Raw genomic sequence first — 13,469 nt, forward strand, 5'->3', positions numbered from 1 at the left:
GGTCTCTGAGACCAGAGGAGCTACCCCTGACCTCTGCTGTTCCTCCCCTAGCTCCACCCTCGGGATGCTGCCTGCATAGGCTCAATGCTGAGCTTTGAATACCTGATACAGCTGTGCCAGAGCAAGGAATGGAGTCCCCTGCCCCCAGAGCCAAGGGTCTCTGATGGTCAGTAGGGAAGGGGCTCCTGAGGGGAGTGGGTAGGGCGAAGGCAGCACAGACAGAAAATCTGGTCTCAACGTGGCTCTTGTCTTCCTTCCCTCCCTCTTAGGATTGGACCAGCGAGGAGATGCCTGTATCCATGAAATACCTTTCCATTTTGACCTAATGGGACTGTTGCCTCGGTGCCAGCAGCTCCAGATGTTCTTCCTTTTGCTTTCTAGAGGTGGGTGAACTTTGTACCACTCACCCACACCTAGAGGGCTAGCAAGCCTGGGTGAATTAGAGCATAGAGAGCAGATAAGTCTGCGAACCAGCAGATGAGTAATAGGGCCAGAGGAGGCTTGGGAACTGCAGGAGGGGTGTGCTGGTCGGGGCTGAGCTGGGGCACTGGGCAGCAGGAGGCTCTTGGTGCTGAGTGGAGTGTGTGTCGGGCAGAGCCAGAGGGCGTCCCTCTCGCCGAGGGGCCTTGTCCCGCCAACGACATGGTGCTGTGCCTGCTGCACAGCTGCCTGGGGCAGGAGCTGAGTGACCGGGAGATCCCTCTGAGCTCCGCTGACCAGGCTACCTTCCTGAGTGAGGTGCTGCGGCGGACCCGCTCCAGTCCCGGTAAGCTCCCCACCTCTTTCCAAATATGACTCTGGCCCTGCCCCTTTACCCCCATCCCACAAGGTGGTTTCTGTCTTTGGGTTTTGGTCTCCCTCTCTCCTCACCTCAGAGCCTTGCCTCTCCGCTGGCACTGCCTTCTTCCACTCATCTCTGTCCTCGTTGCAGGTCCAGAGGGGCCACCAGTGGGGGGCCGTGGGATCCTGAAGGAACAGTCAGCCAGCAGCACTCAGACAACTGGAGACTTGGTGCTTCCTGCCATGGTCAGCACTGGCTCATGTCCTTGAGCCGTTTTCATACTGACCTCCTTCCATCACCACATATCCATCCCCCACTTTCTGTCACTGGGGACAGGAGACCTCCTGCCGAGGACAGGATGCCGTCATTCAGCTTTGTTCTGGATCTTGCAAGCTATACCCTCCAGGGTGGAGGAAGGAAGAGGGGTTGTTTGCTCCCTTACAGGTTGCTCTAATTTTGTTTCTGTCTTACAGAATGTGGGCCCTCCTGAAACTCTCAAGCCTCTCATCTCGGCCCAGCCCCCTCAGTGGCGCTGCTATGCAAGGCTTGTGACCCCCCAACATGTATTTCTGACATTCCTCCCAGCTACCTTCTCAGGTACCAACCACTGACCTTTCTCACTAGCCCCTCAGATACAAACCCTGAGCTCCCTCACTGGGCCACCAGGCAGCTCTGATTGATGCCTCTCTTTTACTTCTCAGATGTCCAGCATCTGGCCACCTATGGCCTAGAGGGACCCTCTCAGGAAGAGACAAAGCCCAAGTTCGGGGATTGGAGTGGGGTCTCCAGTCTGAAAGTTCTGGGAGGGACTGGGGTCAGGGCTCCAAAGGCCCAGGTCCCTGTCCTCAGTGTCACCCCGGTCTATGGTAAGGTGCTGCCTCTTAAGTCAGTTAAGCTGGAGTGGAAGTGGGAACAAATAGAGGGCTTGAAGATCATGTGACACCTCTTCCCATAGACAGTACCTCGAATCCAGGAGAGCTGAGCCCGCCCTTCCATCGGGACTTCCAGGCTTACGCTGGGCGCCAGGCTCCACAGACGGAGGGTGCAGATGGGCCTCGGGCGCGATGTCCTGTCTTCATCTATAGCTGTGCCCTGGAAGCGCTGAGGGAGCAAATGGTTGGCATGCAGCCCCCTCAGGCGCCCCGAGACCTCATCTTTCAGTGAGTGCCCTAAACGTTGACCTAGGTTATCCCCAGTCAGGGCTCAGCTACACACTCAGGTCTGGACAGGCAGGTGGTGGTCAGTGGCAGGAGCTCAGCTGCTTAGCCATGTCCTGCCAGCTCCTTGCTGGGCTTCCTTCAGCAAATCAGTTGAACTTGCGGGGCCATGAGTACATTTGGCGGGGACCGGTGGATGATCCACCGGAATGTGGGTGGACGGTGAGTCTGAAGTGCCTCTTAGGGAAGTTGGCCAAACTCCCACTTCCCTCTCATTCTTAGGACTCAGTTTCTCGACCAGACCTCCCCCTCCTCAGCCTGGATGGAGCCCAGATACAAGGAGGCAGCCAACCATTGTGCCTTATTGCAGGAGCATGCTCAGCGATGCTACGTCCGTGGTGAGCAGGAGGCCACTGGAGGGAGCATCAGGGAGGAGACATGAGGATTACAGGGCTTGGGATTGGGAGGTGGTTCCAGAGCTTGACCCTCAAGGGCCCTTCCACTCTGTCAGGGCTGTTCCGGAGCTTGCAGCAAGCACAGAGTGTGACCTCCCAGGACTTGCTGATGGCAGTGGATGCCTGTGAGGAGCTGCTGCAGGAAGTAGACATCACCCCTTTTCTGCTTGCTCTCTGTGGACACACTCAGGGTTTGCCTCACGCACCCCCAAGTCCTGGTCCTCTCAGTCCTGGTCCCTTCAGCAGCAGCATCGAGGAGGCCCCTGAGCCTCGGGAACGAGCTATCCTGGCTTCTGAGTCCAGGTTAGGATTGTCCTGGAATAACGTGGAAGGGGGCACACAAAGTCCCAATAAACTGGGACCTTCGATCCCAGGGAATGGCCGAGCACCTGAGAGGCAGTAGTGCTTTGTTGCTGGCGTCCTGCCTCCTGCCCAGTCTTTCTCCCATTTGGCTTGGGGAGCATCCTCCCTTTTGGCTCTCCTGTCTCCTGTTCTGGTGTGGAGTGTTGAGCTGGGTTGGGGTAGGGAGTTGACAGTTGCTATCAGTGAAAGTAGAAGCTGTTCCGAGAACATTCATATAATAGCAGTGATCCCCGTGAACTACTTTGAGTTTCATAGGGGCAAAAACTTTATTGTGCCCACTGCTGAGTCCCCAGCTCACCCTTCCTAGAGACAGGCCGACACGTGTGTGCTGCTCCCAGTTGGGAAGGAGGCTCCTCCTCCAGGAGATGGTTCTTAAAACTTTAATGCCCCCACCCCCCACCCCACCCACTCAGCATAGAGACCGAGGACCTAAGTGAGCCTGAGTTTCAGAGCACCCGTGTGCCTGGCAATCCAGACCCTGGCCTGGAGATCTCTCTGACAGACGTCTGCCAGCTCAGAGGAGAGGCACATGATGTCCTTCATGGCCTCATCCAGGTAAGGGTAGAGGAGCAGGGTCCTGCCTGTGCAGCGGGTTCATACTCTCTCCTGGGTTGAGGGTGTAGGTGTCTGTTGTAGGGTAGGGGCTGTGTTCTGAGGGATGGCTGACATTCTAGCCTCCTTCTAACCCCCAAACAGGAGAAGTTCCTGGAGATTAGTGGTCTCCACTTCCGCACAGTGCCCTCCAATCCCCACTACTTCTTCTACTGCCCTCCGTCCAGCAGGCGAGAGGTGAGTAGCTTTCTCCTTTACCTTTCTCCTACCCCTGACCTGTAACACCAGAGGTTCTACTTGGCCCACTCAGATTCTCTCTTTTTTTAAAAATATGCTCTTATTGATTTTTTAGAGAGAGAGGAAGTGAGGAGAGAGGGATAGAAACATCAATGATGAGAATCGTTGATTGGCTGCCTCCTGCACGTGCGCTGACCAGGAATCGAACCACTGACCTCTTGGTTCTTGGGTCTATGCTCAACACTGAGCCACACAAGCCGGGTCCATTCGGATCCTCTTGACTCTGGGTTCCCTGAGTCCTGGATGTGGCACTTGCTCTGCCTTGGATCAAGCTGTCTCTTCCTTTTCTTTTTTTTTGCCCAGGATGAGGGCCCCCGGGACACAATAGACAGAAAAGTCAGTGACCTGGAGTTTTCAGAGGCTGAACTCATGGGAGAAGAAGGTGTGTGGGGAAGTGGATCAAGGTGGGGAAGGCTGCTTCAAGCCAGGATTCAGGGGCCTCCACGGCCAGCCTTTCCTATTGACCATGAGACCTGCATCTCTAGGAGACACATCTGCCTGCTGTGTGGTCACCGAGAGTGACCCAGAGCTGGAGGTGGAATACTGCGAGAGCCGGGAGCCGGACCTGGGGCCTGCTGGGCTAGACTCCACCTCGCTGTCAGATGCAGACACCGTGAACCCTGATGAAGACTCCTTCAGCATCCTTGGGGGCGACTCGCCCACTGGGCCTGAGAGCCTTGTGCATGACCTGCCACCGCTCTTCCTGCACCTCACGTGCTCTGTGCGGCTGCGTGGGCAGCACAGCTCAGTACCCGTGTGCAGCCTGCCCACCTGCCTGGGTGAGATGGGGGTGCCCTGGAGGGGGGGCCACAGGTCCCAGGACAGCCTGCCTGCCTGCCTGCCTGCTTGGGGAGAGTCTTTGGCTATAACTCTTTAGCACTGAGAATTTGGAATCTATGCTTGTCCTAGGATTCTCAGTAACCCCTACCTTTCCCCCCCTCTCCCAGGCCAGGTGCTTTCCAGTCTGGAGGGCCCCCCAATTGGGGGCCGAGTACCCCTGAGGGACCTCAGTGTCACTTTGGATGTCTTTGTGCTGACCTTGCCGCTGGAAGTAGAGCTCCCCCCGACCTCGGACCCTCAGCACCACCGGTGTGGCAGCGTGTTTGGTGGGGGGACCTGGGCCTTGGGGGTGGGGGACCATTACGGAATCTAGGGACACTTGAAATATTTCAAGAAAGGAGTGCTGAGGAGGTCTTGGGAGGATATTAGTTACTGACCTTTGACCTTTGCTCCTACCTGTTCAGGTCAACATCTGAGAGCAGTGTTTCATTCCCACGATCCCCAGGGCAACCATCATCTTTAAGATCGGATGATGGCCTGGGGCCCCCACTGCCACCCCCAGAAGAAGATAGGTATTTCTTTTTCTCCTTTAAGAGTTTCTTGCTCCCTTCAGTTTTATTTTCTGGAAACCAGTGTCTAACCCTTCCTTCCAATTAGGCACCCAGGACTATCCAATTTGGCCACACCCCACAGATTGGCTATTGAGACCACTATGAGTGAGGTGAGGGCCTTCCCTCCCCCAACCTAAGGGACAGCCCCTCAACACTATGACTGATACCCTCTCCATCATATCAGTGGGGTAAGGCACCCCCTTATCCTGGGATTGAAGTGAGATCTTCCTCAGTCTGTGAGGCAGTGTTTTCTAGTGTCTTCTAGTCTGGGAATGAGGTGATTTCCAGTCAGCAAGGGAGGTGCCCTTTGCCACTTCCTGGATTGTCCTCTTACTCTAGATCCGCTGGTTGCTGGAGGATGAGATGGTGGGGGCACTCCGAAGAGGGGGCATCCCCCAGAGCCCTGCCCTGCACCGAGCGGCTGCCCACATCCATAACTCTCCTGGACGCTCCACTTGCCTTCGCCAGACTCTGCCGCTGAGTTTTGTGTTTGGACCAGAGCGCTCCCTCTCACAGTTCAAGGAGGTATGTTATCCTCAGAATAGTCCCTGGACTCCAGATACAGAACTGGAAAGCCCTCTCTTCCTTTGAGTCCATTGAATTACCCTTCTGCCCACCTCCTCACCACATTGTCTGTCCTTTACCCCATGCCTGGCAGCCCCAGTGGGGCGAGACCTAGCTCCCAACCTTGCCACTGGCCCACTGGACTTTAAGCGAGTCATTGAACCTTTCATATAGAGGTAGTTGTGAGGGTCTGGTAAGGAAGCGTGGGGTGCCATGAAGAAGCAGGGCTGCTCCTGTCTAAATTGTAACTGTGGCTCCTGCTCCTCAGGAGTTCCGCCGCCTCCACCTTCCTGGTCATGTTCTTCTCGAGGACCCTGGCAGTGGCTTCTTCTTCGTGGCAGCTGGCCAACAGCCAGGTGGACCCCATGGGGTGCCCCCTTCTGTGGCCTGGTCTTGGCACAGCCATGAGGATAAGGCTGACAACAACGAAGGGGAGGTGAGTCTTTCCTGGGCTGACCTGGGAATGGCAGGGGTGGTGGTGATGTGTGGGGCCTGGACTCAGTCCTGACTTCCTCCCCTCAGGCCCTGACAGCTAACCCCCAAGCCCCTGGCTCCCCAGAGGATTCTGAGGGACCCTCCCTCATCAGTCTGCCCAGCCTGCCACAGGGAGGTAAGAAAAGACTTGGGCAGCTCAGCCTGAGGCCAGGACACAGGACTTGTACATCCCTGGACCTGTTTGCATTTTTGGAAGGTGGTCCTAGGTGGGATTGAGGAGGTGCTCCAGGCCTTTCTTTTCCTTCTCTTCCCAGGGAGCCAGCCTGGGCCCAGCCAGGGGCTAAGCCTCATGTCCAGTCAGGGCAGTGTGGACTCAGACCACCTAGGTGAGCGGGGGCAGGGGGAAGGACTCTAGGCTGATGGGAAGTGGACGTAGGGCTGCACAGTGGAAAGTCGGGAATGGAGCATCAGGGGGAACTAACCTGGAGGAGCCATCGAGCCCAATGTACTTTGGAGGCTCAGATGAGCCTAAGGACGGGGTTGAACTTCAGCACATTTGACACAGGTTATGATGGTGGCAGCAGTGGCTCTGACAGTGAGGGTCCCAATGAGACCCTGGGTGAGAAGGCCCCCTTCACATTGCGGACCGCACCTGAGTCAACACCTGCACAGCCTTCGCTCTCAAGCCTCCCTGGGCCCTGCCTGCCTGACTTCTGGCTCATCGTCCGGATACTGCAGGACCGTGTGGAAGTGTATGCACATGCACGGTAAGGAGGAGCCAGGGCCGCACCCTGACTCTGATGGTAGCCTCTTCTGCCTGGTCCCACTTCACCCTTCCTGAATGTTATTAAAGGGTAAGACATGGGACTGAGAGTTTGGGTAGGGATCTGACTTTTATTCTAAGAATGGCTGCTCCTGACCACTTCCCACAGCTAATAGCAAAGCATGTCACTCTGCTTTCCTAAAGGAGTTGAAAAGCTGATGGAGATTTTGGCTCCTCGCTGAGCATTAAAAGCATCTACAGTTCAGAGCAGCTTCAGAAGTTGATCTATAAAAATAAGGAATAATAGACAATATTTAACAAGTGCTTACTAAGTGGCATGCACTGTTTAAGCTTATCTAATCTATATAACATCTCTACAAAGTATTATTATTATAAGTGAAGAAACTCAAGCACAGATAAGTTAAGTACTTCCCTAAGGTCACAGTAAGTGGCAGAGCCAGGATTCATACCTACGCCTCTGGTTAAATAAGTACTGCTCTAATCACAGAGGTGGAGTTGAGAGAAAAGAAGGCCATCATTCGGATAAAGCGTTTCTAACTTCCCAAGGGACAAGTGTTCCTAACTGGGGTCCATGCTCAGAACCCTGAGCCCAGTGACTTAGATACCATCTCTGACCTGCCAGTGATAAAAGGAGAGCTGTATGGTAGAAGCCTCAGTGTGGTACCCATATGGAGGCTGGTGAGGCAGGCATGGAACCTAGGCTTCCAGAATTGCCACTGAGAATTCCATCTTTCCCTTTTCCCATCATGTTTACTTTCCTTTGTTCAACCTACTTCCTTTTCATGGTTCCTCTTGGCCCAGCTCCCATGACCCTTCCCCAAATTTTCTCCCCACTGCAATTCTGTGTCTGATCTACCCCTCCTTCCTAGGAGCCTGATTCGGGAAGATGGGGGGCCAGGCACTGAGTGCCGCCACCTGCAGCAGCTCTTGGTGAGGCGAGTTGGGGAGATCTGCAGGGAGGTCAACCAGGTAAGGGCAACCAGGGACAGGGCTCTCCAGGCATGGTCACAGCCCCAGGGAGAAAGGAATTTCCAAGACCTTGACTTTCAGAGGCTGCTGATCCATCTTGGATGTTTTCTTTGATACCTACTCATTTATTAGGATGCCCCCCTCCCCAGACTCCCCACAAACTAGGGAACTCTCCCTAACCCATCCCCAGTACTGTGGGCTCCTCTCATCCCTCCAGGGACTATGAGATGTTCCTACTCATTGCACTGTGCTAGCATCTATACCAGTGGTTTTCAACCTTCCTAATACCGCGACCCTTTAATACAGTTCCTCATGTTGTGGTGACCCCCAATTTCATTGTTACAAATTGAACATAATTAAAGCAGTGATTGATCACAAAAACAATATGTAATTATATATGTGTTTTCCGATGGTCTTAGGCGACCTGTGTGAAAGGGTCATTCGACCCCCAAAGGGGTCGCGACCCACAGGTTGAGAACCGCTGATCTATACTAATAAAAGGGTAATATGCTAATTAGACCTGGAGACCTTCCGGACAAAGCCATGGTGGTGGTGCTGAGGCAGAGGCTGTTAGGGTGATCAGGCCGGCAGGGGAGGGCAGTTGAGGATGAGCAGGCCAGCGGGGGTGGCATTTCGGGGTGATCAGGCCGACAGGCAGAGGGGTTAGGGGTGATCAGGCAGGCAGGCAGGCAGGCAGGTAAGCGGTTAGGAGCCAGGGGTCCCAGATTGCAAGAGGGATGTCCGACTGCCAGTTTAGTCGGACATTCCCTGAGGGGGTCCCAGATTGGAGAGGGTGCAGACCAGGCTGAGGGACACTGCCTCCCCCTCCCCCCGTGCACATACCTGGTGCACCGGGCCACTAGTTAGGGATATAATGGTGAACAAGAGGGAAGGCGTGACTCTCTTGGGCTTGTGTTGAGTGGGGGAGATAAACATTGAACAACTAAATCACACAAATTATTTTCATTACAATTGTGAAGACTTCTACAGAGGAAAAGTAGAGACTGTTATGAGAGCATATAACTGGATCTGACCCTCTAAAGCAGCGGTTCTCAACCTTGACTGCACATTAGAATCACCTGGGATGAGGCCCAGAAATCAGGATTTTAAAAAGATTCCCAGGTGATTCTAAGTGTCAAGGAAAGCTTCTTAGAAGAACTGATTTTTAAGCTGAGACCTGAAGGATGGTGAACAGACTCTGGCAATGAAGAAGGACAAGTATTCCTAACTGGGGACCAATGCTCAGAGCCCTAAGCCCAGTGACTTAGATACCATCTCTGACCTGCCAGTGATCACTGATGCTCTTTTTGACCTCTGACCCTCCCACCCCAGAGATAATGGGCATTCTCTCTGGCCTTTGATTACCTCTCAGTACCACCACCAGTTTATGAGGGAATCCATTCCAGTTCCTTGATACCTTGCTCCTTCTCCTAGCGGCTGCTGCTTCAGGACCTTCATGACAGTCACGTGTGTAACTCTCTCCTGGTGGCTGAGAGTGAAGAAGATCTGTGGCGCAGCGAGACCCCCTTCCACTCCCGTCAGCGGGCACCCCTGCCCAGCGATGGTAAGGTTCCACCCAGGAGCCTTCCTTTCCTTTATCAAAGACTGGGAGAAGCCGAGGGCCGTCACCATTGCTTACTCATTGGTGGCAAGTAATACAGTGAGAGCGAGGAGAGGACACAAAGGATCATTAGACTTGGGTATTTCAAGTTCATCAGAGACTTCAGTGGAAGTACTTTCAGTGGAGAGACGGGAATACAAACTAGAGGAAATTGAAAAGTGAAAGGATGTTAGGTCGAGCAGAGAATAACTAATCTTTCAAGTGGCTTGGTAGTGAAGGGAGAGAGGAAATAGATATGGCAGGAACTAACGGAAATGGAGGTCAAGGCAGCAATTTTAAACTATGGCAGAGACTGGAGCACATTTATGTTCCACAGCGAAAGAGCCAGGAGAGGGGGAAAGGTTGAAGAATACTGGAGAGAGGGGTCAGTGAAAGGGCACTGGCTGTCACCTGTCTTCCTAAGGGCCTGCTCCTGTCTTGTTTTCCAAAATGATCGTCTTTCTCCTACAGGGTAATAGACTGGGCAAGCGGTGGGTGTGGGGGACAAGTAGGCCAGTTGACAGGTGAGAGAAGGCCAGCGGAGTGGAGCCTGAGACCCGGTAGGAGGTCTTTCTGATCGGCTGTCCCTCCAAACAGGCAGGCACAGGACCCCTTGGGGATTTCTGGTCATGGTTAAGGAACATGGTAATCTACTCGAGGTGGTAATTGAGGTCTCCACACTTCTGCTCCCTTCTTTTATTCCTGATGACCTCTCACCCCAACTCAGAGCAGTGATTTTTTCAACCAGTGTGCCACAAGAATTTTTAAAACATGCAATATCTAAAAAGAGATTAGGACCACTAACCTCTTCTCCCTTAAATTGTCAAATTAATAAATGACAACAGCGAACACAACAATAGCTGTCCAGTGTGAATGAGTCAAAACTATACCTTTTTTTTTTTTTTTTTGGTCAGGTCGGCAAAAAATATATTTTTTGGTGTGCTGCAGAATTTTAGCATTTAGTTTGTGTGTCATGAGATGAAATGCCATTCCTTTGTAGTTCTCCCTTCTGGTTTAAAAGTAAAATCAGACCACTCCTTATTTTTAACATTCTCAGCAAGTCTGTAGACGAACCTTCCTGGCAGCTTCAGAGAGTGCATCTCTCAGCACATCCTGGGATGTATTCCATATCAAAGCAGAATTCCTGTAATTAGTGGGCTTCCCGGGGTTTTGATGGCATCTTCTGCAAATTGAGCATGAGCGAGGACAGCCCAGCACTTTCACTTCACAATGACTCCCAGCAGTCTGAGGTGTAAGACCAGGCAGAAGCCAGACAGAGCCCTTTCTCATTTTAGTCTCTCCATGTGGTTTTGCTGAAACCCTTAGCAACCAGCATTCCATTCCAGACTCTGCAGCCTCCTGGGTTTTCTCTAACTGCTCACATCTGACAGCAGCTTCTCTGGGAAACCAAATTGCCACCTTTGGGCTACTGTAAGGTTCCATGTCAACCAGGAAAGGGTCAGACAAGGCATTGGACTGTGGCTGTGGACTCTCGCATATGTCACGCCACCCTCTGGGTTCTTTGGGATCGCTATCCTCCAAAGCACAGGACACAGCTCTCCCCACTGCAGTGGGTGTGTACAAGTAGTCTATCTTTTGTTTAAATGGGGTTATTGTTGTAACTCCCAGTGAGTACACAGATGGGGTGCATATTGCATCATGAGGTATATCGGGACAGGGTCAGGGTGCTGTGGCATTAACTTCAGGATTTTCTCGTGCTTTGCCTCCCCTGACACCTCTTCTTGGCTCCTTTCCCACATCTCCCTAAGATAGTTCTGAAAACCTTTGTGCTATGACCTGTCTTCCTAGGAGCATGGTCCTGCCTTATTTCCCAAAGTGACCCTCTTTGCCCTGCAGAGTAATAGACAGGGCTGAGGAGCCTGGGAAGGGGGGATGGGTCGACCAGTTCACAGGTGAGAAGTCTGTGAGGGCAGAGGGCTGTGTGCCATTTCTGATCCCCGTCTCCGTTCCCCCGTCAGATTATGCTGCTGATGAGAGCTGTGCACCCCGAGGATACCTAGCAGCCACAATGCAGTTTGTCCCTGGCCATTTCTCCTGTGACGTTGTGTGGGGAACCGTGATTCGAGTCCATTCACGCCTCAAAATGGGGCCCAGCATGGGGGTCTCTCGTGGTACATGATGGCATGAGAGGGCAGGTGGAGTGTGTAGGGGGGTCTGGAGAAGGGAGTTCCCTGAGCCCCCGTCACTCCTACAGCCATCCAGGCCCTGCGCTCGGTGCTCAATGCCTTCTCCGTGGTGAACCGGAAGAATATGTTTGTTTATCAGGAGCGAGCAACGAAGGCTGTGTATTACCTTCGGTACGTGAGTCCTGCAAAGATGGGGTAAAGCGTGGTCCCTGGATGGTGCAGGAGGCGGTATGTCCAAAGACCTTGCCACTCTTTCCCAGGCTCCTGGAGACGTCCTGCAGCGAGCGGCCGCCAGAAGGCGATGCTATGCCCCCCTCCCTCGCTCTGTCCCGAAGCCAGGAGCCCATCTACTCCGAGGAAGCCTCGGCATGTATCACCTTCACTCCCTGCGGCCCTGCTCTCCCTCAGACTTCGCCCTCTGGCGCCGGGCCCTGACGGGGTTTTCTTACAGGGTCCTCGTTCTCCCCTCGACTTGGCTTCCAGCCGCAGCGCAGATGCTGCTCGTCCTGTGGGCCAGGTGGACAGACATATCCAGTTGCTGGTGCATGGTGTAGGGCAGGCTGGTAAGGACTGCAGGGAGAGGGTAGGGAGCGGCCACATGAGGTTCCAGAATTCTCTGGGACTTCTCTTGGAGCCTTCCACTCCAGCTCATGCTGTGCTCTGGGCTTCCTTCGAGTAGGAGCTGGGTGGAAAAGGACAGACTGCTGTGATATTTAGGGGCCAGGACTTAGAGCTGATTGAAATGCAGCTTGGGGAAGGGGTCATTAAAGTTGATATCAGGTATCTGTCCCGGGTAACTATGGGTCGATAGTGGCCCCACTGGCTGGATACCAGGGGTGAGTTGGGGGTGAAGGTGATTGGTTCAGTTTGAGATATGTTGAGCCTGAGGTGTCTATTAGGCAAATGGATTTTCCAGCTAAAGTTTATGGCCCAATTACTGTGTGTGCTAGGTCTCCAGCTAAGATTGTTACATATGAGGTAGATACTGTTGCTATCCCCATTTTATGGCTAAGGGCACTGAGGCTTTGAGAGGTAAAACTCACTTGTCCACAGTCACACAGTGAGTAGCTTGGCAGAACTAAAACCTAGTGCTGGCTGCCTCTGGTGTGTGGGAGGATGTGAGTCTGGGGTTAAGGGCTGGTTGGGGTAGCTGGGTCCTCCGCAGGGTCTCCACCTTCCCACCACGGCTGTATCAAGGTCCCGAGATCACAGATGAGCTAGTGCGGGTTCTGCGGCGGCGCCTGGATGAGGCCACTCTGGACGTCATCACAGTCATGCTTGTTCGGAACTGCAAGCTGACGCCAGCTGATGTAGAGGTCAGCTCCCTCCCAGACTCCAACATCCTCCATGGCAGCCGCAGATCCAGGACAGTCTCGGCCAGAACCTCTTCATCCAGCTCTGACTCCCCTTCCCACTCTCTGCAGTTCATCCAGCCCCCTGGAAGTCTCCCCTCAGAGGTGTTGCATCTGGCCTTACCCCCCTCCTGCAGGCCCTGGCTTCCGGCCTTGGCCTGGTACCTACGGCAAAACCTGCTTATCTTTCTGCACTCTCCCAAGTACACAGACAGCAATGGCCGGAACCACTTCCAGGTGAGGTTTCACCCACCTCATTCAACACCCACATGCACCCAAATATCTCCCTCCCCCCACACACACACCCTTCCTGTATAATTTTTATACAGATGCCCCATGTATACCTTGTCCCATGGACCTGTGTACACTCCCTACCCCCACATATACCTTTATGATCCACCTGTGTCTTCCTGTGCTTCCCATTCCACACTGTGGACACCCATTCCTTGTCCATTTGCCTAGTCTTAGTTCTCTGGCTCTTCTCTCTCCAGCATCCACTCCCACCACAGGGCAGCCTCCCCGACTTGGACATTTACTTGTATAACAAGCCTGGTGGACAGGGCACCGGTGGCAAAGGTACAGGATAGGGCACTGCCAGGTGTGGGAAAGCCTTTTCTGTGGT

At 53.6% G+C, this 13,469-nt stretch overlaps 1 protein-coding gene across 1 annotated transcript in view; it reads left to right on the top strand.

Moving 5' to 3' along the window:
• SZT2 (SZT2 subunit of KICSTOR complex) overlaps nt 1-13,469 on the top strand; it is a gene marked incomplete at its 5' end in the record, with an annotated part of 57,110 nt that overhangs the window by 28,799 nt on the left and 14,842 nt on the right. The window contains 30 exons of the mRNA XM_081087261.1: nt 52-166; nt 270-383; nt 596-766; nt 932-1,026; nt 1,255-1,378; nt 1,483-1,647; nt 1,737-1,941; nt 2,221-2,336; nt 2,450-2,696; nt 3,170-3,311; nt 3,453-3,545; nt 3,909-3,987; nt 4,091-4,384; nt 4,553-4,694; nt 4,850-4,957; nt 5,043-5,106; nt 5,336-5,521; nt 5,829-5,996; nt 6,083-6,170; nt 6,310-6,381; nt 6,561-6,762; nt 7,649-7,748; nt 9,183-9,312; nt 11,328-11,480; nt 11,564-11,666; nt 11,756-11,861; nt 11,947-12,058; nt 12,693-12,811; nt 12,920-13,084; nt 13,339-13,423. Coding sequence (XP_080943387.1) covers nt 52-166; nt 270-383; nt 596-766; nt 932-1,026; nt 1,255-1,378; nt 1,483-1,647; nt 1,737-1,941; nt 2,221-2,336; nt 2,450-2,696; nt 3,170-3,311; nt 3,453-3,545; nt 3,909-3,987; nt 4,091-4,384; nt 4,553-4,694; nt 4,850-4,957; nt 5,043-5,106; nt 5,336-5,521; nt 5,829-5,996; nt 6,083-6,170; nt 6,310-6,381; nt 6,561-6,762; nt 7,649-7,748; nt 9,183-9,312; nt 11,328-11,480; nt 11,564-11,666; nt 11,756-11,861; nt 11,947-12,058; nt 12,693-12,811; nt 12,920-13,084; nt 13,339-13,423 — 4,063 coding nt within the window. The remainder of the gene's footprint in view (nt 1-51; nt 167-269; nt 384-595; nt 767-931; nt 1,027-1,254; nt 1,379-1,482; nt 1,648-1,736; nt 1,942-2,220; nt 2,337-2,449; nt 2,697-3,169; nt 3,312-3,452; nt 3,546-3,908; nt 3,988-4,090; nt 4,385-4,552; nt 4,695-4,849; nt 4,958-5,042; nt 5,107-5,335; nt 5,522-5,828; nt 5,997-6,082; nt 6,171-6,309; nt 6,382-6,560; nt 6,763-7,648; nt 7,749-9,182; nt 9,313-11,327; nt 11,481-11,563; nt 11,667-11,755; nt 11,862-11,946; nt 12,059-12,692; nt 12,812-12,919; nt 13,085-13,338; nt 13,424-13,469) is intronic.

This window comes from Myotis nattereri, assembly GCF_964212035.1.
Source record: "Myotis nattereri genome assembly, chromosome: 3".
NCBI classification, from domain to species: Eukaryota; Metazoa; Chordata; class Mammalia; order Chiroptera; family Vespertilionidae; genus Myotis; species Myotis nattereri.